Here is a 25,395-nt window from a genome sequence, read left to right on the forward strand (position 1 = left end):
GACTATTTTATCATTGTTTGCTAATCCCTGATGTAAAAATGCCATATTTTGACATTTTTTTTAGAAGTCGATTATTTTTAAAACATAAATTATGCACATCAAACACCTACAAGACAGGATGCTCCGCCCACCAAAAAGTTTTATTTTATTTAAATTTTAAAGTCTAATTAACTGCCAATGGCGTGTTGCTTTAAAACAATAGGTTAAATGAATGAACAATAAATTAATTTTATAAAGTTAGAATAGACAATGATAATATCTACATTACCGTTATAATTATAATTAACAATCAATTAGTAAATGTTATATATTAATATTTAAAAACAATGTTAGACTTAAAATAGGAAAAACAATTTTGTTTTTGGCCTTATGAATCAAGACATGTCAAAAATCTAGCAAATAATACAAAGTCATTGGGCATAATTCCTCTAATATTGCATAGCCTTTATAAAGTGTATATGCAAAATGAATATATTAAGAAGGTATAAACAGACCAATAGTTATATAGAAAACTGTAAAATATATGATTCATTCAACTGTCTATTCATTTACCATTGTTTCATATAGCAATATAGTTTAACTTATTAAAGTAACTTAACAGTAGGCAGCTTTAGTGTTAGTACATTTAACAGTAAATCTATCAACTTAATAAGGCAGCCTAATATATTCAATTACCGGTTTGTAAATCCATTAAATTTCGGTTGGTTTACTATAGAAAAATTTTAGTGTTTCAGCGTTTCACAGTTAATTAAAATCCTCGATCTATCATGGCATCTGTCGTAGTTACAACCGTTACTGCAGGCGACCCTGCAACAATTGAAAGTCGAAAAAATGCCATCAAAATTCTGGGGGTAAATTTTTGGAACTTTTTTAAATTATTTTTGTTATATAATAAGTTGTTTTATGAGGTTAAAGACCGGCGTTATAGCTTGACTATAAGACGTTTTTACTTATCAATGTTAAGTTTAGCATATTATCAATCCATAATACTGTCTGATTATAGAAATTTTTGTTATTAAAATTTAGCTAAAGTATGGTTACCGTCATATTTATAGATATTACAACCCGTAAGAAGTGGGATTCAAACTCAAAACCTTGTACAGTAAAAATAAATGATCACATGCACGTCTTACTTTGTGTTTTATACTGCCACACCCTAGTTTGTCTTTAGCATTAATAAGATACATTTAAACTTTAATACAATATCATTTATATAAGTTATATTAGGGATTAAATATTTAACAATATTTACTTCGTTTTTAGATTATTGAATTAGTGCTTGGCACACTTTCAGTTCTATTGGATATCATTACAATAGCTGTAGTTGGCGTTTCTTTGACTAACTACTCGGGTTTTTGGGGAGGGATATGGGTAAGAGGCACTTAAATAATTAAGTTATTTTTTGATTATTTGTTTTCACAATACCTTACAATAATATGTTTACAATTTTATTAAAAAAATATCGTCAAATTTTGATTCGCCGTCGTTAAACATGAAGTATCTTAGTATTAGTGTAGTTGTTTTTCGGTACAATGACCAATATGTTATATTCTTTTTAAATTGACCCCAAAAACACAATTTTTTCCAACAAAAATAAACCAAAACCACAATTAAATCTTTAATGATAGCATTTGTTTCATGTTTTAATATGATTTGTATCTTATTATTAGTTAAGTGTTTTGAATACCACCAACACACTTCCATAATATAACTTCCTTATAGTTCCGTTTAAAACGTTTCATTCACATTGTGTTAAAGTCACACATCCTATAATAATCACAACAAGTGTTGGTGTTTACAGTTAACATAATCTTTTGTATTCCTTATGGATTTATTATTGTACTTAATAATTTAAATAAAACGACTGTTTTTTTGTATATATCTTTATCCCCGACGTGGAAAAGTCGAATGCGACCTAAACATATAGTAACATTAGTTACTCCTACCCAGTCTCAAGTTGCCTTTGGCAGTTTGGGATACAGATAAAAAATAGCCGATAATTAAGCTGCTGATTAGGTGCTGGTTCAGCAGAAGTTCATACCATTTATAGCGCCTTACTCAAGGGCGCTTCAGCATACGATCAGTGGGAATTGAACCCACGACCTCATAGTTGTGTAGCAAGTGTTCTTACCAATACACCACGCTGCCGGTCGTTAACAACACTTGCTACACTACATGAGGTCGTGAGTTTAATCCACACTGCTCTCAGACTGTAGCGACCTAAAGTAAGGTGTTTTAAACAGTATAAACTGAGCCAGCACCTAATCAGCAGCTTAATTATCGGGTAATAAAGTTCAATGATATCCCAAACTGCCACAGGCAATTTGAGACTGGGTCGGAGTAACTGATGTTACTTCATGTTTAGGTCCTGAAGTCGTCCTTTCCACATCAAGAATAAAGATATATATAAAATATTTTTTTTTAGATTTTGATTGCTGGCGGTCTCGGATTAGGAGCAGGAGGTCAGAATTCAAACAGCTGCTTAGTAAGTAAATATTTTCACAAAATTAACTTTGATTGGTCATGGCAGTGCTAGACTACAGGCTAAAAAGTTCTGGGTTCAAGCCGCACCAATGTCACACTATTCGGCCTAGAGCCCGACGTTTACGGATAGTTTAAATACGTCCCAATAGCACATCGATCCTAAAGAAAAAAAATGATGTTACCTCATGAAATTTTCTTTGCCCCCCTTTTTTTGTATATATCTTTATCCTCGATGTGGGAAAGTTGAATGCGTGACGTAAACATAGATTAACATCAGTTACTCCGACCCAGTCTTGAGTTGACTGTGGCAGTTTGAAATATTATAGATTATAATTGCCCGATAATTATACTGCTGATTAAGTGATGGCTCAGCAGGAGTTCGTACCGTTTATAGCACCTTACTCAAGGGCGCTACAGCTGGGGTGCGAAACTGGGGATTAAACCCACGACCTCATGTGTGGTGTAGCAAGTGTTCTTACCACTACACCATGCTGCCAGTGGTTTTCAATACTATTTCTAAATTTACCAGTATTCTAACGATCCAATTGTACATAAGTTGCATAGAAACCTAAACACAAACCGGAGTTGCTATAAATTATGTATTAGTTATCGTGTTTAAGATAATAAAAAACACATATTTTTTCAATTGTAGGTAAACGCCCATATGGGATTAAGCATCGTTGCATGCATATTCAGTGGAATTTCTATGTTTCTTGGATTCATTGCGTTTCAACTCTTTCTTTTTTTGGGGGTTAGTTAATACGAGGACGCAGATTTTAAGGGAATGGAAAATTAAGGAAACCAAAAAAGCAGAGGCGGAATCCTAAAAAAATAAAACGCGGAAATTCCGTTGACTGTTTATTTGTATTTAAGTCAATGATATTTTTAAAATTAAACTGCATTACCCAAAAGAGGGGTAGGGTAAGCTTGGGTTTCTAAAAAGGGTTTAATTACTGATATTTTGTGTTCAATCAAATAGCAGTATCTTTTAATAAACAGTCGATAACATTTCCGCGTTTTTCCGCGTGTTATTATTTAAGATTCCGCCTCTCCGTTTTCGCTTCCTTTAGTTTCCTCTCTCTTATTTTCAGGCGACCCGGTTAAAACACTTATTAGTTCGGTACCATATTTATTTCTAAACCGTTTGTTTTAGAGCCTTGGCATTCCAGCAATTCTGCTTACATTTATCGACCTCATTTCGTTTATTCTGTTTGTGATAAGCGCCAGTTTCTGCTGTCGTCTTAACTCAGCAATGGGATTGCCTGCTTGTGGTTGTTGTGGAGGGGTTTGTACGTTATAGTGTTTTACTATTTGATTAAATTAAAAATACTGGCTGATATTGGATCTCACTGAATCAACTTTACAAAATTTAATATTTTTATCAACATTATAATATCACCCCGATTCTTTAGTTGTACAAGTTAAAATATTATTGACCTTATGAAATTACCCCAACCCCAGTTACAAGTTGTACAAATTTAAGATATTATAGGCCTTATGAAATTATCCAAACCCAGTCCAAAGTTGTACAAGTTTTACCGCATACTAGAAACTAAAACCATAAAAAAACATTATTTTATATTTTAGAACGGGCCAGTTGTCGTAGCACAAACCAACGGGCAGCAGCCTCCAGCATATAAACCTTAATCAAAAATATACAGCAATATATTATTATATTTAATTGAAAATTAATATATATTTAAGCTAACGCATGATTATTAATGATTTCTTGATTCTTATTGCTGTAACTTTACCATATAAACTACCTTAAATTAATGCTCTATAAACAATAAGTTTAAATGACTGTTGTAACTATTAATGTGTAATCACCTATATATTTAAATAAAATATTTACCAAATCTAGTGAAATTTTGATCTTATGCTATTTTAAAAAAATGAATTTTTATTAAAGCTTAATAGTGAAATAAGCTTTAATATGCAGTTATCTAATTCCTGTTTATATATATTTAAAAAAAAACGTAGTATCTATAAATCACTACACCACAAAAAAGCTTACTTTCTGTTTAGTCTTTATGCATAGTGTAGAGGGGGAATTTAAATAGTGTAGAGGGGGAATTTTGATATTGACGCATTCGATCAAAATTTAAAGCAAAGTAGGAGCGGAAATTTTAAGGAAATTCACCAACATACCATCAGCGACTAAATTCATAGTTTTTGATACTAACACAGTTTCGATGTATACGTCACGCAGTCTATATAAGAAACTAAAAAAAACTAATCTGAATTTAGTAAAAAAAAACTATAAATTAAGAAAAACTATAAAATTCTTAAATAATTTAGACGTTGTTATTCAAAGTAAATAAAATGATTATGCAACAGCTAGTAGCAAGTAGAAAACGTACTATGCGCTCTTTAGCTGTAAGTATTTAAGTTAAAAATTACATAACTATAACCTAACATTTAATCTAACTGTATTGGCAAAAATTAATATTGGTTATTAAATTGGCAAAAAAATAATACATTTTTCGTAGTAATTGGTTAGCAAACAAATATGATTTTTAAATGATTTTTGTTTTCTACTAGATGCTTGAAATTTTCTTCGGAACGGCTGTGATTAATTTAGACGTTATTAATTTTGCTGTTTTAAGTGGAATCTCTTTAACATATTACGACGGCATTTGGGGCGGAATATGGGTAAAAATAATCTTAAAATGTTTAAAAAATACGCTATTAGTAAACAGCTTTTATAACATAGATTTAAATGGCTAAAAATTGTAATTTTAAAGTAAGGTTTAGCGTAAACTGTAATAAATAAAACTTGTTTCAAAGAGCAATTTAACTTTATCAAAATGGTAAAACTATTTTTGATTTTTAGCTTGTATTTACTGGCTCGCTGGGTATAGGTGCTTCTTATAAAGACTCATCGGTATGTCAGGTAAATAATATCACAACTTTTATAAAGTGCTTTAAAAACCACCTGTTTTATGTTTTTATTTTGTTGACAGATCAACGCGCATTTAACTTTCAGTATTCTTGGCAGTTTGTTCAGCATATCGCTTGCCTTTGTCGGTATTCGCTGGATAGGATACCTTAACCTTATTAAGGTAGGTACTTCTTAAAAAACTAATTTTTAAAATGTAGAAAGGATTTTGAAGACTAAAGCTTAATTTTTACTGACTATTTTATCATTGTTTGCTAATCCCTGATGTAAAAATGCCATATTTTGACATTTTTTTTAGAAGTCGATTATTTTTAAAACATAAATTATGCACATCAAACACCTACAAGACAGGATGCTCCGCCCACCAAAAAGTTTTATTTTATTTAAATTTTAAAGTCTAATTAACTGCCAATGGCGTGTTGCTTTAAAACAATAGGTTAAATGAATGAACAATAAATTAATTTTATAAAGTTAGAATAGACAATGATAATATCTACATTACCGTTATAATTATAATTAACAATCAATTAGTAAATGTTATATATTAATATTTAAAAACAATGTTAGACTTAAAATAGGAAAAACAATTTTGTTTTTGGCCTTATGAATCAAGACATGTCAAAAATCTAGCAAATAATACAAAGTCATTGGGCATAATTCCTCTAATATTGCATAGCCTTTATAAAGTGTATATGCAAAATGAATATATTAAGAAGGTATAAACAGACCAATAGTTATATAGAAAACTGTAAAATATATGATTCATTCAACTGTCTATTCATTTACCATTGTTTCATATAGCAATATAGTTTAACTTATTAAAGTAACTTAACAGTAGGCAGCTTTAGTGTTAGTACATTTAACAGTAAATCTATCAACTTAATAAGGCAGCCTAATATATTCAATTACCGGTTTGTAAATCCATTAAATTTCGGTTGGTTTACTATAGAAAAATTTTAGTGTTTCAGCGTTTCACAGTTAATTAAAATCCTCGATCTATCATGGCATCTGTCGTAGTTACAACCGTTACTGCAGGCGACCCTGCAACAATTGAAAGTCGAAAAAATGCCATCAAAATTCTGGGGGTAAATTTTTGGAACTTTTTTAAATTATTTTTGTTATATAATAAGTTGTTTTATGAGGTTAAAGACCGGCGTTATAGCTTGACTATAAGACGTTTTTACTTATCAATGTTAAGTTTAGCATATTATCAATCCATAATACTGTCTGATTATAGAAATTTTTGTTATTAAAATTTAGCTAAAGTATGGTTACCGTCATATTTATAGATATTACAACCCGTAAGAAGTGGGATTCAAACTCAAAACCTTGTACAGTAAAAATAAATGATCACATGCACGTCTTACTTTGTGTTTTATACTGCCACACCCTAGTTTGTCTTTAGCATTAATAAGATACATTTAAACTTTAATACAATATCATTTATATAAGTTATATTAGGGATTAAATATTTAACAATATTTACTTCGTTTTTAGATTATTGAATTAGTGCTTGGCACACTTTCAGTTCTATTGGATATCATTACAATAGCTGTAGTTGGCGTTTCTTTGACTAACTACTCGGGTTTTTGGGGAGGGATATGGGTAAGAGGCACTTAAATAATTAAGTTATTTTTTGATTATTTGTTTTCACAATACCTTACAATAATATGTTTACAATTTTATTAAAAAAATATCGTCAAATTTTGATTCGCCGTCGTTAAACATGAAGTATCTTAGTATTAGTGTAGTTGTTTTTCGGTACAATGACCAATATGTTATATTCTTTTTAAATTGACCCCAAAAACACAATTTTTTCCAACAAAAATAAACCAAAACCACAATTAAATCTTTAATGATAGCATTTGTTTCATGTTTTAATATGATTTGTATCTTATTATTAGTTAAGTGTTTTGAATACCACCAACACACTTCCATAATATAACTTCCTTATAGTTCCGTTTAAAACGTTTCATTCACATTGTGTTAAAGTCACACATCCTATAATAATCACAACAAGTGTTGGTGTTTACAGTTAACATAATCTTTTGTATTCCTTATGGATTTATTATTGTACTTAATAATTTAAATAAAACGACTGTTTTTTTGTATATATCTTTATCCCCGACGTGGAAAAGTCGAATGCGACCTAAACATATAGTAACATTAGTTACTCCTACCCAGTCTCAAGTTGCCTTTGGCAGTTTGGGATACAGATAAAAAATAGCCGATAATTAAGCTGCTGATTAGGTGCTGGTTCAGCAGAAGTTCATACCATTTATAGCGCCTTACTCAAGGGCGCTTCAGCATACGATCAGAGGGAATTGAACCCACGACCTCATAGTTGTGTAGCAAGTGTTCTTACCAATACACCACGCTGCCGGTCGTTAACAACACTTGCTACACTACATGAGGTCGTGAGTTTAATCCACACTGCTCTCAGACTGTAGCGACCTAAAGTAAGGTGTTTTAAACAGTATAAACTGAGCCAGCACCTAATCAGCAGCTTAATTATCGGGTAATAAAGTTCAATGATATCCCAAACTGCCACAGGCAATTTGAGACTGGGTCGGAGTAACTGATGTTACTTCATGTTTAGGTCCTGAAGTCGTCCTTTCCACATCAAGAATAAAGATATATATAAAATATTTTTTTTTAGATTTTGATTGCTGGCGGTCTCGGATTAGGAGCAGGAGGTCAGAATTCAAACAGCTGCTTAGTAAGTAAATATTTTCACAAAATTAACTTTGATTGGTCATGGCAGTGCTAGACTACAGGCTAAAAAGTTCTGGGTTCAAGCCGCACCAATGTCACACTATTCGGCCTAGAGCCCGACGTTTACGGATAGTTTAAATACGTCCCAATAGCACATCGATCCTAAAGAAAAAAAATGATGTTACCTCATGAAATTTTCTTTGCCCCCCTTTTTTTGTATATATCTTTATCCTCGATGTGGGAAAGTTGAATGCGTGACGTAAACATAGATTAACATCAGTTACTCCGACCCAGTCTTGAGTTGACTGTGGCAGTTTGAAATATTATAGATTATAATTGCCCGATAATTATACTGCTGATTAAGTGATGGCTCAGCAGGAGTTCGTACCGTTTATAGCACCTTACTCAAGGGCGCTACAGCTGGGGTGCGAAACTGGGGATTAAACCCACGACCTCATGTGTGGTGTAGCAAGTGTTCTTACCACTACACCATGCTGCCAGTGGTTTTCAATACTATTTCTAAATTTACCAGTATTCTAACGATCCAATTGTACATAAGTTGCATAGAAACCTAAACACAAACCGGAGTTGCTATAAATTATGTATTAGTTATCGTGTTTAAGATAATAAAAAACACATATTTTTTCAATTGTAGGTAAACGCCCATATGGGATTAAGCATCGTTGCATGCATATTCAGTGGAATTTCTATGTTTCTTGGATTCATTGCGTTTCAACTCTTTCTTTTTTTGGGGGTTAGTTAATACGAGGACGCAGATTTTAAGGGAATGGAAAATTAAGGAAACCAAAAAAGCAGAGGCGGAATCCTAAAAAAATAAAACGCGGAAATTCCGTTGACTGTTTATTTGTATTTAAGTCAATGATATTTTTAAAATTAAACTGCATTACCCAAAAGAGGGGTAGGGTAAGCTTGGGTTTCTAAAAAGGGTTTAATTACTGATATTTTGTGTTCAATCAAATAGCAGTATCTTTTAATAAACAGTCGATAACATTTCCGCGTTTTTCCGCGTGTTATTATTTAAGATTCCGCCTCTCCGTTTTCGCTTCCTTTAGTTTCCTCTCTCTTATTTTCAGGCGACCCGGTTAAAACACTTATTAGTTCGGTACCATATTTATTTCTAAACCGTTTGTTTTAGAGCCTTGGCATTCCAGCAATTCTGCTTACATTTATCGACCTCATTTCGTTTATTCTGTTTGTGATAAGCGCCAGTTTCTGCTGTCGTCTTAACTCAGCAATGGGATTGCCTGCTTGTGGTTGTTGTGGAGGGGTTTGTACGTTATAGTGTTTTACTATTTGATTAAATTAAAAATACTGGCTGATATTGGATCTCACTGAATCAACTTTACAAAATTTAATATTTTTATCAACATTATAATATCACCCCGATTCTTTAGTTGTACAAGTTAAAATATTATTGACCTTATGAAATTACCCCAACCCCAGTTACAAGTTGTACAAATTTAAGATATTATAGGCCTTATGAAATTATCCAAACCCAGTCCAAAGTTGTACAAGTTTTACCGCATACTAGAAACTAAAACCATAAAAAAACATTATTTTATATTTTAGAACGGGCCAGTTGTCGTAGCACAAACCAACGGGCAGCAGCCTCCAGCATATAAACCTTAATCAAAAATATACAGCAATATATTATTATATTTAATTGAAAATTAATATATATTTAAGCTAACGCATGATTATTAATGATTTCTTGATTCTTATTGCTGTAACTTTACCATATAAACTACCTTAAATTAATGCTCTATAAACAATAAGTTTAAATGACTGTTGTAACTATTAATGTGTAATCACCTATATATTTAAATAAAATATTTACCAAATCTAGTGAAATTTTGATCTTATGCTATTTTAAAAAAATGAATTTTTATTAAAGCTTAATAGTGAAATAAGCTTTAATATGCAGTTATCTAATTCCTGTTTATATATATTTAAAAAAAAACGTAGTATCTATAAATCACTACACCACAAAAAAGCTTACTTTCTGTTTAGTCTTTATGCATAGTGTAGAGGGGGAATTTAAATAGTGTAGAGGGGGAATTTTGATATTGACGCATTCGATCAAAATTTAAAGCAAAGTAGGAGCGGAAATTTTAAGGAAATTCACCAACATACCATCAGCGACTAAATTCATAGTTTTTGATACTAACACAGTTTCGATGTATACGTCACGCAGTCTATAAAAGAAACTTTAAAAAAAATTATTTAAATTTTATAAAAAAAAAAACTATAATTTATTTTTTTCTAAATAGTTAGTTGAGTTCTTAAATAGTTAGTTGACGTTTTTACTTGGACAGTTTTATTTTGACGTTCATAGACAAAGGAATTAAAATTTTTTTTTCATAGACAAAGGAATTAAAACGTTCATAGACAAAGGAATTAAAATGATTATGCAACAGCTAGTAGCTAGTAGAAAACGTACTATGCGCTCTTTAGCTGTAAGTATTTAAGTTTAAAATTACATAACTATAACCTAACATTTATTCTAACTGTATTAAAAATAGACAAAAATTTATATTATTTATTAAATGGTTAAAATAATACATTTTTCGTAGTAATTGATTAGGCATAAAAATATTATTTTTAAATAAAATTTTTTTTCTATTAGATGCTTGAAATTATTTTCGGAGAGGCTGTGATTATTTTAGACATTATTAATTTTGCTGTCCTAAGTGGAATCTCTTTAACATATTACGACGGCATTTCGTGCGGAATATGGGTAAAAATATTCTTAAAATGTTTAAAAAATACGATATTAGTAAATAACATTTATAACATAGATTTAAATGGCTGGAAATTTTAATTTTAAAGTATGGTTTAGCGTAAACTGTAATAAATAAAATTTGTTTTTAAGAGCAATTTTAAACTTTATCAAAATGGTAAAACTATTTTTGATTTTAGCTTGTAGTTACTGGCTCGCTGGGTATGTCTGCATCTTATAAAGACTCATCCGTATGTCAGGTGAATAACATCACAACTTTTATAAAAGTGCTTTTGTTTTTGTTTAAATTTTTTGTTTGTTGTTTGTTTTGTTGTTTTTGTTTGTTTTTGTTTGTTTAAAAAACATTTGTTTTATGTTTTTATTTTGTTTACAGATCAACGCGCATTTAACTTTCAGCATTCTTGGCAGTTTGTTCAGCATCTCTCTTGCCTTTGTCGGTATTCGCTGGATAGGATACCTTAACCTTATTATAGTAGGTCATCTTAAAAAACTAATTTTTAAAATGTAGAAAGGATTTTGAAGACTAAAGCCTAATTTTTACTGACTATTTTATCATTGTTTGCTAATCCCTGATGTAAAAATGCCATATTTTGACATTTTTTTTAGAAGTCGACCGTTTTAAAACATAAATTATGCACATTTTCTATTCTAACAGGAAGCATCCCTATATCTTGCAATTATAATTGGATTTATAGGAGTGGTTTGTTTTATTCTTTGTGTAGTTAGCGCAGTTTATTGTTGTCAAGTAAACACGTTGCTAGGAAACGGAAACTGTTGTGGTGGCAGTCAGGCAATAAAACCTTTTTTAAATATTCTAAAAAATTTTTTTTTTAATTTTTCACGTTATTATCGATATCATTTTGTCATTGATTTTCAAAACTTAAGTTAGACAACTTTGTCGATGATTTAGTCTCAAGCGTTTTGTAGATTCACGTCATTTCCCTTTTTGTACTCTGAACGATTTATTTATAGAAATAAACTTTCCAATTATCATGACCAAACTTACACATCAAAAAATCCAACGTGACTTCTGTTAATTTTTTTTGATGAGTAATTTAGTGTTCTGATTCCATGACTGTTTAACAGTTATTACCGTGATGTGACCATATCAAGTTAAAGGTATTATTCAGATGTAAATGACCACTCAACGATATTGAAATTTTACTATCTCAAACCTGAACCCATGTTGCATTATTATGACTTAATCTATTAGTGTAACAGTTTTACTTAAAATTGACACCGAACCCAGCTTTCAGTTGTATAAGTTTAGGATATTATCGATCTCATAATATTACCCCAACTGAGTCTCAAGTTGTACAAGTTTAAGACATTATTGACATCATAATATCACCCCAACCCAGTCTCAAGTTGTACAAGTTTAAGATATCATTAACCTTATAATATTACCCCAACTGAGTCCCAAATTGTACAAGTTTGAGATAATATTAACCTCATCATATCACCCCAACCCAGTACCAAGTTGTACAAGTTATAATCATAATTTACCCTATTATATTACCCCAACATTATAGTCTTAAATTTCCTAAGTTCAAAATATAATTTATGTTTACAAACACTAGTTTAAGCTCATAACTAAACAGCTTGATTAGATCGTCGGCAGTTATAGCAAATTAATAGTGTGTTCAATACTTTTAGCCTACCGTGGTAATAGTTAACAATGCTGTTGAAATGCAAAGACAACAACAACAACAACCACAACCACAACAACCACAACAAACCGAAGTTGTCATAACAACAGAAACTTTCTCAGACAAACCGCCAGCTTACAACGAACTGTGACGTGACAATCCATTTTCCCGCCCTTTTAAATATCGCTTTTTTAATATTTTTGTTCTTTTAACTTAATTAATTTTATGCAATTCCTGTAATAAACTGTGTATTTTAAACATAAAAAGAGATCAATTTTAAATTGGGTTTGGTAACCATGCCATAATGTACTATAAAATCTTTGTATAAACATTATTACTTTTGGCATGTTTTAAATCATTAAATTGATTTTGTCATTTTTTTCCGTCGCATTGTTGTAATACTAATTATATACCTTATTTATTATTTACTTTTATCAATGTGCGAAAAACCAAAATAAAAAAATAAAAAAAACAGACAAAATGTCAGGCATATTGTAAATGATAAAAATTGTAATTGTTTAACAAGTTTTTTTTTCCATTGTAACATAGGTAAATTTTTTTTTCCATTGTAACATAGGTTTTTTTGGGGGGTTAGTTAAAACAAGGACGCAGATTTTTAGGGAATAGAAAATTAAGGAAACCAAAAAAGCAGAGGCGGGATCGTAAAAATAATAAAACGCGGAAATTCCGTTGACTGTTTATTTGTATTTAAGTCAATAATATTTTAAAAATTAAACTGAATTACCCCAAAAAGGGGTAGGGTAAGCTTATTTTTCTAAAAAGAGTTTAATTACTGGTATTTTGTGTTCAATCAAATAACAGTATCTTTTAATAAACAGTCAATGAAATATCCGCGTTTTCCGCGTGTTATTATTTAAGATTCCGCCTCTCCGTTTTCGCTTTCCTTTAATTTCCGCTCCCTTATTTTCAGGCGAACCGGTTAAAACACTTATTAGTTCGGTACCATATTTATTTCTAAACCGTTTGTTTTAGAGCCTTGGCATTCCAGCAATTCTGCTTACGATCATTGACCTGATTTCGTTTATTCTGTTTGTGATAAGCGCCAGTTTTTGCTGTCGTCTTAACTCAGCAATGGGATTGCCTGCTTGTGGTTGTTGTGGAGGGGTTTGTACGTTATAGCGTTTTACTCTTTAATTAACTTTAAAAAAACAGGCTGATATTGCATTTCACTGAGTCAATTTTACAAAATTACATATTTTTATCAACATCATAATAATATCACCCCAATTCTTTAGTTGTACAAGTTTAAAATATGATTAACCTTATGATATCACCCCGACCTCAGTCACAAGTTGTACAAATTTAAGATAATATTGGCATTATGATATTACCCCAACTCAGTATCAAGCTGTACAAGTTTAAGAAAATATTGACCTTATGATATCACCCCAACCCCAGTCACAAGTTGTACAAATTTAAGATAATATTGACCTTATGAAATTACCCCAAACCCAGTCACAAGTTGTACAAATTTAAGATAATATTGACCTTATGATATTACCCCAACCCAGTCACAAACTGTACAAATTTAAGATATTATTGGCCTTATGAAATTATCCAAACCCATTCACAAGTTGTACAAGTTTTAACGCATACTAGAAACTAAAAACCTAAATTATTTTATATTTTAGAACGGGCCAGTTGTCGTAGCACAAACCACCGGGCAGCAGCCTCCAGCATATAAACCTTAATCAAAAATATACAGCATTATATTATTATGTTTAACTTATACAATCACTCTTTAATTGAAAATTAATATATATCTAAGCTAACGCATGATTATTAATGATTTCTTGATTCTTATTGCTGTAACTTTACCATATAAACTACCTTATATTAATGCTCTTTAAATGATAAGTTTAAATGACTGTTGTGACTATTAATGTGTAATCACCTATATATTTAAATAAAATATTTACCAAATCTAGTGAAATTTTGATCTTATGCTATTTAAAAAAAGCAATTTTTATTAAAGCTTAATAGCGCAATAAGCTTTAATATGCGGTTATCTAATACCTGTTTATATATATTTAAACGAAATAACCCAGTATCTATAAATCACCACACCACAAAAAAGCTTACTTTCTGTTTAGTCTTTATGCATAGTGTAGAGGGGGAATTTAAATAGTGTAGAGGGGGAATTTTGATATTGACGCATTCGATCAAAATTTAAAGCAAAGTAGGAGCGGAAATTTTAAGGAAATTCACCAACATACCATCAGCGACTAAATTCATAGTTTTCAATACTAACACAGTTTCGATGTATACGTCACGCAGTCTATATAAGAAAATTAAAAAAAAATAAATTAAACTTTGTAAAAAAAAACTATAAATTAAAAAAAACTATCAAATTCTTAAATAATTTAGACGTTGTTATTCAAAGTAAATAAAATGATTATGCAACAGCTAGTAGCTAGTAGAAAACGTACTATGCGCTCTTTAGCTGTAAGTATTTAAGTTAAAAATAAATAAATATATAAGCTAACACTTAAATGTAAGCTAACTGTATTAAAAATAGACAAAAATTTATATTATTTATTAAATGATTAAAATAAAACATTTTTCGTAGTAATTGATTAGCAAAAAAATATGATTTTTAAATGATTTTTTTTTTCTATTAGATACTTGAAATTATTTTCGGAGAGGCTGTGATTATTTTAGACATTATTAATTTTGCTGTCCTAAGTGGAATCTCTTTAACATATTACGACGGCATTTCGTGCGGAATATGGGTAAAAATAATCTTAAAATGTTTAAAAAATACAATATTAGTAAATAACATTTATAACATAGATTTAAATGGCTGAAAATTTTAATTTTAAAGTAAGGTTTAGCGTAAACTGTAATGAATAAAACTTGTTTTAAAGAGCAATTTTAAACTTTATCAAAATGGTAAAACTATTTTTGATTTTAGCTTGTAGTTACTGGCTCGCTGGGTATGTCTGCTTCTTATAAAGACTCATCCGTATGTCAGGTGAATAACATCACAACCTTTATAAAAGTGCTTTAAAAAACATTTGTTTAATGTTGTCGTTTTTGTTTACAGATCAACGCGCATTTAACTTTTAGTATTCTTGGCAGTTTATTCAGCATATCGCTAGCCTTTGTCGGTATTCGCTGGATAGGATACCTTAACCTTATTAAAGTAGGTCATCTTAAAAAACTAATTTTTAAAATGTAGAAAGGATTTTGAAGACAAAAGCTTAATTTTTACTGACTATTTTATCATTATTTGCTAATCCCTGATGTAAAAATGCCATTTTTTTGACACTTAAAGATAAAGTCGACTGTTTAAAACATAAATTATGCACATTTTTTATTCTAACAGGAAGCATCCCTATATCTTGCAATTATAATTGGATTTATCGGAGTGGTTTGTTTTATTCTTTGTGTAGTTAGCGCAGTTTATTGTTGTCAAGTGAATACGTTGCTAGGAAACGGAAACTGTTGTGGAGGCAGTCAGGTAATAAAAACTTTTTTAAATATTCTAAAAATTTTTTTGTTTTAATTTTTCACGTTTTTAGCGATATAATTTTTGTCATTGATTTTCAAAAATTGAATTAGACAACTTTGTCGATGATTCAATCTCATGCGTTTTGGTAGATTCACGTCATTTCCCTTATTGTACTCTTAACGATTTATTTATAGTAATAACATTTCCAAATATTATGACCAAACTTACACATCAAAAAATCCAACGTGACTTCTGTTAATTTTTTTTGATGAGTAATTTAGTGTTCTGATTCCATGACTGTTTAACAGTTATTACCGTGATGTGACCATATCAAGTTAAAGGTATTATTCAGATGTAAATGACCACTCAACGATATTGAAATTTTACTATCTCAAACCTGAACCCATGTTGCATTATTATGACTTAATCTATTAGTGTAACAGTTTTACTTAAAATTGACACCGAACCCAGCTTTCAGTTGTATAAGTTTAGGATATTATCGATCTCATAATATTACCCCAACTGAGTCTCGAGTTGTACAAGTTTAAGACATTATTGACATCATAATATCACCCAAACCCAGTCTCAAGTTGTACAAGTTTAAGATATCATTAACCTTATAATATTACCCCAACTGAGTCCCAAATTGTACAAGTTTGAGATAATATTTACCTCATGATATCACCCCAACCCAGTCCCAAGTTGTACAAGTTATAATCATAATTTACCCTATTATATTACCCCAACATTATAGTCTTAAATTTCCTAAGTTTAAAATATAATTTATGTTTATAAACACTAGTTTAAGCTCATAACTAAACAGCTTGATTAGATCGTCGGCAGTTATAGCAAATTAATAGTGTGTTCAATACATTTAGCCTACCGTGGTAATAGTTAACAATGCTGTTGAAATGCAAAGACAACAACAACAACAACAACAACAACCACAACAACAACAAACCGAAGTTGTCATAACAACAGAAACTTTCTCAGACAAACCGCCAGCTTACAACGAACTGTGACGTGACAATCCATTTTCCCGCCCTTTTAAATATTGCTTTTTTAATATTTTTGCCAAGTTTTTGTTCTTTTAACTTAATTAATTTTATGCAATTCCTGTAAAAAACTGTGTATTTTAAACATAAAAAGAGATCAATTTTAAATTGGGTTTGGTAACCATGCCATAATGTACTATAAAATCTTTGTATGAACATTATTACTTTTGGCATGTTTTAAATCATTAAATTGATTTTGTCATTTTTTCCCGTCGCATTGTTGTAATACTAATTGTATATCATATTTATTATTTACTTTTATCAATGTGCGAAAAACCAAAATAAAAAAAAATAAAAAAAACAGACAAAAGGTCAGGCATATTGTAAATGCTAAAAATTGTAATTGTTTAATAAGTTTTTTGTTAATTTTAACATAGGCAAACGCCCATATGGGATTAAGCATCGTTGCATGCATATTCAGTGGAATTTTTATGTTTCTTGGATTCATTGCGTTTCAACTCCTTCTTTTTTTTGGGGTTAGTTAAAACAAGGACGCAGATTTTGAGGGAATGGAAAATTAAGGAAACCAAAAAAGCAGAGCCGGAATCGTAAAAAAATAAAACGCGGAAAATGCGTTGACTGTTTATTTGTATTTAAGTCAATAATATTTTAAAAATTAAACTGCATTACCCAAAAGAGGGTTAGGGTAAGCTTGGGTTTCTAAAAAAAGTTTAATTACTGGTATTTTCTGTTCAATCAAATAACAGTATCTTTTATTAAACAGTCAATGAAATTTTCGCGCTTTTCCGCGTGTTATTATTTAAGATTCCGCCTCTCCGTTTTCGCTTTTCTTTAATTTCCGCTCCCTTATTTTCAGGCGAACCGGTTAAAACACTTATTAGTTCGGTACCATATTTATTTCTAAACCGTTCGTTTTAGAGCCTTGGCATTCCAGCAATTCTGCTTACGATCATTGACCTGATTTCGTTTATTCTGTTTGTGATAAGCGCCAGTTTTTGCTGCCGTCTTAACTCAGCAATGGGATTGCCCGCATGTGGTTGTTGTGGAGGGGTTTGTACGTTATAGCGTTTTACTATTTAATTAACTTAAAAAAACAGGCTAATATTGGATCTCACTGAATCAACTTTACACAATTAAATATTTTTATCAACATTATAATATCACCCCAATTCTTTAGTTGTACAAGTTTAAAATATTATTGACCTTATGAAATTACCCCAACCCCAGTCACAAGCTGTACAAATTTAAGATAATATTGGCATTATGATATTACCCCAACCCAGTCACAAGTTGTACAAGTTTAAGGTAATATTGACCTTATGATATTACACCAACTCCAGTCTCAGGTTGTACAAGTTTAAGAAAATAGTGACCTCATAATATTACCCAAACCCAGTCTCAAGTTGTACAAGTTTAAAACAATATTGACCTCATGATATTACCCTAACCCCAGTCACAAGTTGTACAAGTTTAAAATAATATTGACCTTATGATATTACCCCAACCCAGTCACAAGCTGTACAAGTTTAAGATATTTTTAACCTCATGATATTTATCCAAACCCAGTCACAAGTTGTACAAGTTTAAACGCATACTAGAAACTAAAAACCTAAAAAAACATTATTTTATATTTTAGAACGGGCCAGTTGTCGTAGCACAAACCCCCAGCATATAAACTCTAATCAAAATTATACAGCATTATGTTATTATATTGAACTTATACAATCACTCTTTAATTGAAAATTAATATATATCTAAGCTAACGCATGATTATTAATGATTTCTTAATTCTTATTGCTGTAACTTTACCATATAAACTACCTTATATTAATGCTCTTTAAATGATAAGTTTAAATGACTGTTGTAACTATTAATGTGTAATCACCTATATATTTAAATAAAATATTTAACAAATCTAGTAAAATCTTAAACCTATGCTATTTAAAAAAAGCAATTTTTATTAAAGCTTAATAGCGCAATAAGCTTTAATATGCGGTTATCTAATACCTGTTTATATATATTTAAAAAAAAACGTAGTATCTTTAAATCACTACACCACAAACAAAGGTTATTTTCTCTTCAGTCTTTATGCCCACAAAAAAAACAGGCAAAAATGAGATAATTGACTTTAAATAGGTAGAAGGGGAATTTTGATATTGACGCATTCGATCAAAGTTTAAAGCAAAGTAGGAGCGGAAATTTTAAGGAAATTCACCGACATACCATCAGCGACTAAATTCACAGTTTCGATGTATACGTCACGCAGTCTATATAAGAAACTAAAAAAAACTAATTTGAATTTTGTAAAAAAAAACTATAAATTAAGAAAAACTATAAAATTCTTAAATAATTTAGACGTTGTTATTCAAAGTAAATAAAATGATTATGCAACAGCTAGTAGCTAGTAGAAAACGTACTATGCGCTCTTTAGCTGTAAGTATTTAAGTTAAAAATTACATAACTATAACCTAACATTTAATCTAACTGTATTGGCAAAAATTAATATTGGTTATTAAATTGGCAAAAAAATAATACATTTTTCGTAGTAATTGGTTAGCAAACAAATATGATTTTTAAATGATTTTTTTTCTACTAGATGCTTGAAATTTTCTTCGGAACGGCTGTGATTATTTTAGACGTTATTAATTTTGCTGTCCTAAGTGGAATCTCTTTAACGTATTACGACGGCATTTGGGGCGGAATATGGGTAAAAATAATCTTAAAATGTTTAAAAAATACGCTATTAGTAAACAGCTTTTATACCATAGATTTAAATGGCTAATAGTTTCAATTTAAGAGTAAGGTTTAGCGTAAACTGTAATAAATAAAACCTATTTTACAGAGCAATTTTATACTTTATCAAAATGGTAAAACTATTTTTGATTTTTAGCTTGTATTTACTGGCTCGCTGGGTATAGGTGCTTCTTATAAAGACTCATCCGTATGTCAGGTGAATAACATCACAACCTTAATAAAAGTGCTTTAAAAAACATTTGTTTTATGCTGTCGTTTTTGTTGACAGATCAACGCGCATTTAACTTTTAGTATTCTTGGCAGTTTATGCAGCATCTCTCTTGCCTTTGCCGGTATTCGCTGGATAGGATACCTTAACCTTATTAAAGTAGGTCATCTTAAAAAACTAATTTTTAAAATGTAGAAAGGATTTTGAAGACAAAAGCTTAATTTTTACTGACTATTTTATCATTGTTTGCTAATCCCTGATGTAAAAATGCCATATTTTGACATTTTTTTTAGAAGTCGACTGTTTTAAAACATAAATTATGCACATTTTTTATTCTAACAGGAAGCATCCCTATATCTTGCAATTATAATTGGATTTATAGGAGTGGTTTGTTTTATTCTTTGTGTAGTTAGCGCAGTTTATTGTTGTCAAGTGAACACGTTGCTAGGGAACGGAAACTGTTGTGGAGGCAGTCAGGTAAAAAAAAAACAATTTTCAAAATATTAAAAATTTTTTTTTAAATTTTTTACGTTTTTAGCGATATAATTCTGTCATTGATTTTTAAAAATTGACTTAGACAACTTTGTCGATGATTCAGTCTCATACGTTTTGGTAGATTCACGTCATTTCCCTTTTTGTACTCCGAACGATTTATTTATAGTAATAAACTTTCCAATTATCATGACCAAAATTACACATAAAAAAATCGAACGTGACTTCTGTTAAAAATTTTTTGATGAGTAATTTAATGGTCTGATTACATGACTGTTTAACAGTTATTACCGTGATGTTACCATATCAAGTCAAAGGTATTATTCAGATATAAATGACCACTAAAAGATATTTAAATTTTACTATCTCAAACCTGTTCTATGTTGTATCCTTATGACTAAATATAATGGTGTAACAGTTTTACTCTAAATTGATACCAAACCCAGCCTAAAGGTGTACAAGTTTAAGATATTATTAGCCTTATGATATTACCCCAACCCTGTCCCAAGTTGTACAATTTCAAGATAATATTATACTCATAATATTACCCCAACCCTGTTCCAAGTTGTACAATTTCAAGATAATATTAAACTCATGATATCACCCCAACTCAGTCCCAAGTTGTACAAGTTAAAATCATAATTTACCCTATTATATTACCCCAACATTATAGTCTTAAATTTCCTAAGTTTAAAATATAATTTATGTTTATAAACACTAGTTTAAGCTCATAACTAAACAGCTTAATTAGATCGTCGGCAGTTATAGCAAATTAATAGTGTGTTCAATACTTTTAGCCTACAGTAGTAGTAGTTAACAATGCTGTTGAAATGCAAAGACAACAACAACAACAACAACCACAACCACAACCACAACAACCACAACAAACCGAAGTTGTCATAACAACAGAAACTTTCTCAGAAAAACCGCCAGCTTACAACGAACTGTGACGTGACAATCCATTTTCCCGCCCTTTTAAATATTGCTTTTTTAATATTTTTGCCAAGTTTTTGTTATTTTGATTTAATTTTATGCAATTTCTGTGATAATAAACTGTGTATATAAAACATAAAAAGAGATAGAGATGTTAATTTTAAACTAGACAAAAGGTCAGGGATATTGTCAATGCTAAAAATTGTAATTGTTTAACAAGTTTACAGGCTATGAAGTCCAATGTAACTAATTTAAGTGTGTATTAATAACACTTGGGGGAAAGAAAGTACATTTGAAGTGTTGTTGTACCTAAAGATTCGCGCTATAAAAGTCAGATTTTAAATAGACTTTCAAAATTAAATCTCTCCATTCATTCAGTGTTTTGACAAACTGTAGCGAACAAGAGACTTTAGACTTTACAAAGGCTGAATAAAATCCGCCCAATATAATATTACATTTAAAACTAGATTTGTAAAGCTGAGCGTTTAAAACAGAAATAGGATTGTGATTTGAACCCAATTGATCGAAGAATAAAAGGAATTAAATAACCCTAATAACTAAAACGTTCAATACAGTTCAGTTGTAAGAAAATTATATAAGCTATAGTCATATACAATACACAAATGCAAGGTATCTTTACTTAAATAAAAGATATAGGCATAAGAAAACGTTATTAGGTCGATGAATTAAAACGAATAATTTACAAATATTCTAAGTTTCTGAAAAGTAATTGATTAGCAATATGGGTGAACCAAAGGTTCCAGGACATAGTGTACGGCATATTAAACCAGAAAGAAAAAGGATTTTAGTCATTTTTCAAAGATGCTTGTCGGTAAATATTAAATAATTTAATTAATATTAAAGTATAGAAAATACCAGTAAATATAAATATTTAATTTTGGATTGGGTTTGGTGCGATTCGAACTTACGACCTAACGTAGCAAACCTAATAATTCAAATCAAATCAAGAATTTTCCATAACACACCTTTTTTAAGATATTGGCAGCGTGGTGTAATAGTCAAAACACTTGGCTTCACTACATAAGGTCCTTGGTTCGATTCCAACTGCTTTTATGCTGTAGCGCCCTTGAGTAAGGCGCTATAAACGGCATGAACTCTTGCTGAGTAAAAAAATAGTAATTTTTAGTTTAAATGTTAAGCAATTATAATCTATATAATATCCCAAATTGCCACAGGCAACTTAAGGCTGGTTCGGGGTAACGGTTGCTACTCTATGTTTAGGTGGCACATTCGACCTTCTCACATCGAGGATAAAGATCTATACAAAATAAAATTATATTTTAGATATTTCAAGTTGTATTCGGTATTGCTTCAACTGTCTTGGGCGTCATAAATTTATCTTTTCAAGAAAGAGGATTTTCTACAAGTTGTCGATTAATTGTTTCAAGTTTTGATTACATGGATTTAATTCTTGTTATATGGTCTGGATTTTGGGTAAAGACTTATCATTTTTATCATTTTTAATTAGGTTTTTTGTGCACCAGTTTAAGTGATATAATAATATATAATATATTACCGGCAGCGTGGTGTAGTGGTAAGAACACTTGCTACACCACACATAAGGTCGTGAGTTCAATCCCCACTGATCTCATGCTGTAGCGCCCTTGAGTAAGGCGCTATAAGCGGTATGAACACCTGCTGAACCAGCACTTAAACAGCAGCATAATTATCGGGCAATTATAATCTATAATATCCCAAACTGCCACAGGCAATTCGAGACTGGGTCGGAGTAACTGATATTACTCTACGTTTAAGTCGCGCATTTGACTTTCCCACATCGAGGATAAAGATATAAACAAAAAAAATATATAATAAAAATATTACATAAACTTGGCGGGAAAAATAAACATAATTAATTTAATGATATAAAACATGCCATAACTAATTAATGTTTACATAACGATTTTATAGTATATTATAACATGGTCTCAAAACCCATTATAAATTTAGGACCATTTTATGTGCTTAAATTTAGTAACAATGATATAATAGTGTATTGTTTTTATATTGTTTAAACATAACTTACATACTGTTACAAAATAACTATCTTTGTAATAAGTGGTATCTTATTTTTTTCAGGTATTTTTAGCTGGAATAGTCGGCATGTACCATTCTTTTCTAACAAGATTCTCAAAATTTGCAGTAAGTATTTAAAACTCGACTAAAAAATAACTTAAACATTGTTGTTGCGTCGAATTATTTGCATTATCAAAAAAGATGATGACTTAAATTGTCAATGTTTTAAGATGAGGATAAACTAAAATAATTTTTCTTTTTTAAAGATTATTCGGGATCTGGTGTTAAATTCGATTGGAGGTATACTAAGCCTAACAAGAGCTGGGATTGGAATTCCTTTGTTTTTTTTGTTCAATATTCAAGTACAAGTAAGCTTTAAAACTATTAATTTTAATGTTAGGCTAATTTTTAAGCTTTTTGTTAGTTTCACCTTAAGGTGATAGGTTTTTCATTTTTTTGGAAGAGGTGTGCCGTTGGGACGTGTTTTAAGCTATCTGTAAACGCCGGGCTTCAAGGCAAATAGTGTGGTATTGGTGCGGTTTGAACCCGAAACCTTATGGCTCGTTGTCTGCCACCATGATCTTTATATAACACTACCGGACGACCAGTTATTAAGTTATAACGGAGTTGTGAAACAGGGTTGCTTTAATTAATCACCTTACACCAATGGGTTTAATATTTTATTAATAGGTTGTACTAGTGGCACATGTTAAATCTATTTTTAAACGTTGCGCCCAATGGCGAATATGGCTTTGGTAGGGCTTGAACCCCAAGCCTTGCTGACAATAACTTAGTTCTAAGACCCTTTAAAAATAACCTAAATTTTTGTTTTAAGTTGTCGGCGATATGTCCTCTTGAAATTGTAATGTCAGCTTGTGGAGTTGCTTCTATATTACTGTGTCTACCTGGTTTTATAATAAGTTGCTATGTTTTAAAACACAACAAAGTAGTATATAAGGTAAATGCGAACTACTTTAAGTAAAGTTATTTTAGTAAAAATTTAGCAAATTTTTTGTTACAATGAAAACATGCTAAAAATTTATATTTTAATTGTACTTAATTATTAAATTTAAGTTTTAAAGCATTTGTAAATTAAGACCGAAAAAGTTATAAAATACAAAAGTTCTGTAAAAGTAACTAGAACAATATATATTAATTATCGTTATTATAAAACAGTATTAACCTTTTATTAGATTTATAGGGGTTATATATTTTTAAACTTCACATGGCCCAAGTTTTTATGTTTTTGCATTTTTAAAATTAACAATTTTATGAATATTTTTAATAAAAATTCAAAAATTATTCGCCGTTAGGAGGAGGACCGAGTTATTGAATGCATTAGTGCGAAACAAATGGATTATAACAACCCAACTTATGAGGTGGGAGAGCCAACAACAGTGACCCAATCGACTAGAATTTAAATCAAAATATGAACCAAACAATAAGGTTAACTACACTGTAAGTGTATAGTGTATGTCATTGCAGTTTTTTAAAAAAAATTATCGGTATTTTTCTTGGTATTGATTATTTGGACAATGCCAATCTTGTATTATCATTAATTATTACGTCATCCTAGCTTAACAGATATTGGTGAAATTTTAGTGGAAGTTATACAATTTAATATTCAAAATGATACCCTTAAATTTTTAATATGTGATTGTATATTAACTTTATGTAATTTTGACTCTTTGCTATTTTAATTAAGTTAATTTAATGATTTATTTGTTATTTTTTCTGTCTTTATTTATTGTATGTTGTTCGTGAAGTCGTAATAAACTATGTTTTAGCAAAAACCTGTTTTTATTAGGCCTACTAATCGAAAAAATGCCTGAATAGTTTATTGTATAAAAGTAAAACAAAGAAAAATATATTGTAGTTTGCGTTAATCGTTTGTTAAATAAAATAACTTGTTTAATATATTCAACCTTTTTCCATTTTCCAACTTAACAGCAAAATGTGTTAACAATAT

General features: G+C 30.2%; 4 protein-coding genes across 6 annotated transcripts; all 4 read left to right on the forward strand.

Moving 5' to 3' along the window:
- The first annotated feature begins 313 nt into the window (after positions 1-313).
- LOC145751033 (membrane-spanning 4-domains subfamily A member 8-like) lies at positions 314-4,347 on the forward strand. Of its 2 annotated transcripts, none has more exons than XM_082567103.1 (6): positions 314-851; positions 1,264-1,371; positions 2,426-2,485; positions 3,137-3,235; positions 3,638-3,769; positions 4,072-4,347. In XM_082567103.1, the coding sequence occupies exons 1-6, from the start codon at positions 768-770 to the stop codon at positions 4,129-4,131; spliced, it is 543 nt and encodes a 180-aa protein (XP_082423229.1). In that variant the 5' UTR covers positions 314-767; the 3' UTR covers positions 4,132-4,347. The 2 variants fall into 2 exon arrangements, with proteins under 2 accessions (XP_082423229.1, XP_082423230.1); XM_082567104.1 differs by having other exon boundaries at positions 324-851; positions 3,638-3,773.
- A 1,586-nt stretch (positions 4,348-5,933) lies between these two features.
- LOC145751031 (membrane-spanning 4-domains subfamily A member 8-like) lies at positions 5,934-9,967 on the forward strand. Of its 2 annotated transcripts, none has more exons than XM_082567101.1 (6): positions 5,934-6,471; positions 6,884-6,991; positions 8,046-8,105; positions 8,757-8,855; positions 9,258-9,389; positions 9,692-9,967. In XM_082567101.1, the coding sequence occupies exons 1-6, from the start codon at positions 6,388-6,390 to the stop codon at positions 9,749-9,751; spliced, it is 543 nt and encodes a 180-aa protein (XP_082423227.1). In that variant the 5' UTR covers positions 5,934-6,387; the 3' UTR covers positions 9,752-9,967. The 2 variants fall into 2 exon arrangements, with proteins under 2 accessions (XP_082423227.1, XP_082423228.1); XM_082567102.1 differs by having other exon boundaries at positions 5,944-6,471; positions 9,258-9,393.
- Positions 9,968-19,284: 9,317 nt separating this feature from the next.
- LOC145751078 (uncharacterized) lies at positions 19,285-21,516 on the forward strand. The gene is made up of 6 exons (XM_082567158.1): positions 19,285-19,435; positions 19,599-19,709; positions 19,893-19,952; positions 20,025-20,123; positions 20,307-20,441; positions 21,254-21,516. The coding sequence occupies exons 1-6, from the start codon at positions 19,382-19,384 to the stop codon at positions 21,404-21,406; spliced, it is 612 nt and encodes a 203-aa protein (XP_082423284.1). The 5' UTR covers positions 19,285-19,381; the 3' UTR covers positions 21,407-21,516.
- A 288-nt stretch (positions 21,517-21,804) lies between these two features.
- On the forward strand, positions 21,805-25,213 carry LOC145751077 (uncharacterized). The gene is made up of 6 exons (XM_082567157.1): positions 21,805-22,221; positions 22,695-22,844; positions 23,490-23,552; positions 23,693-23,794; positions 24,262-24,384; positions 24,740-25,213. Exons 1-6 carry the CDS (start codon positions 22,132-22,134, stop codon positions 24,845-24,847), a joined length of 636 nt encoding a protein of 211 aa, XP_082423283.1. The 5' UTR covers positions 21,805-22,131; the 3' UTR covers positions 24,848-25,213.
- Positions 25,214-25,395: the final 182 nt, after the last annotated feature.

This window comes from Corella eumyota, chromosome 4, assembly GCF_963082875.1.
Source record: "Corella eumyota chromosome 4, kaCorEumy4.1, whole genome shotgun sequence".
Taxonomy (NCBI): Eukaryota; Metazoa; Chordata; class Ascidiacea; order Phlebobranchia; family Corellidae; genus Corella; species Corella eumyota.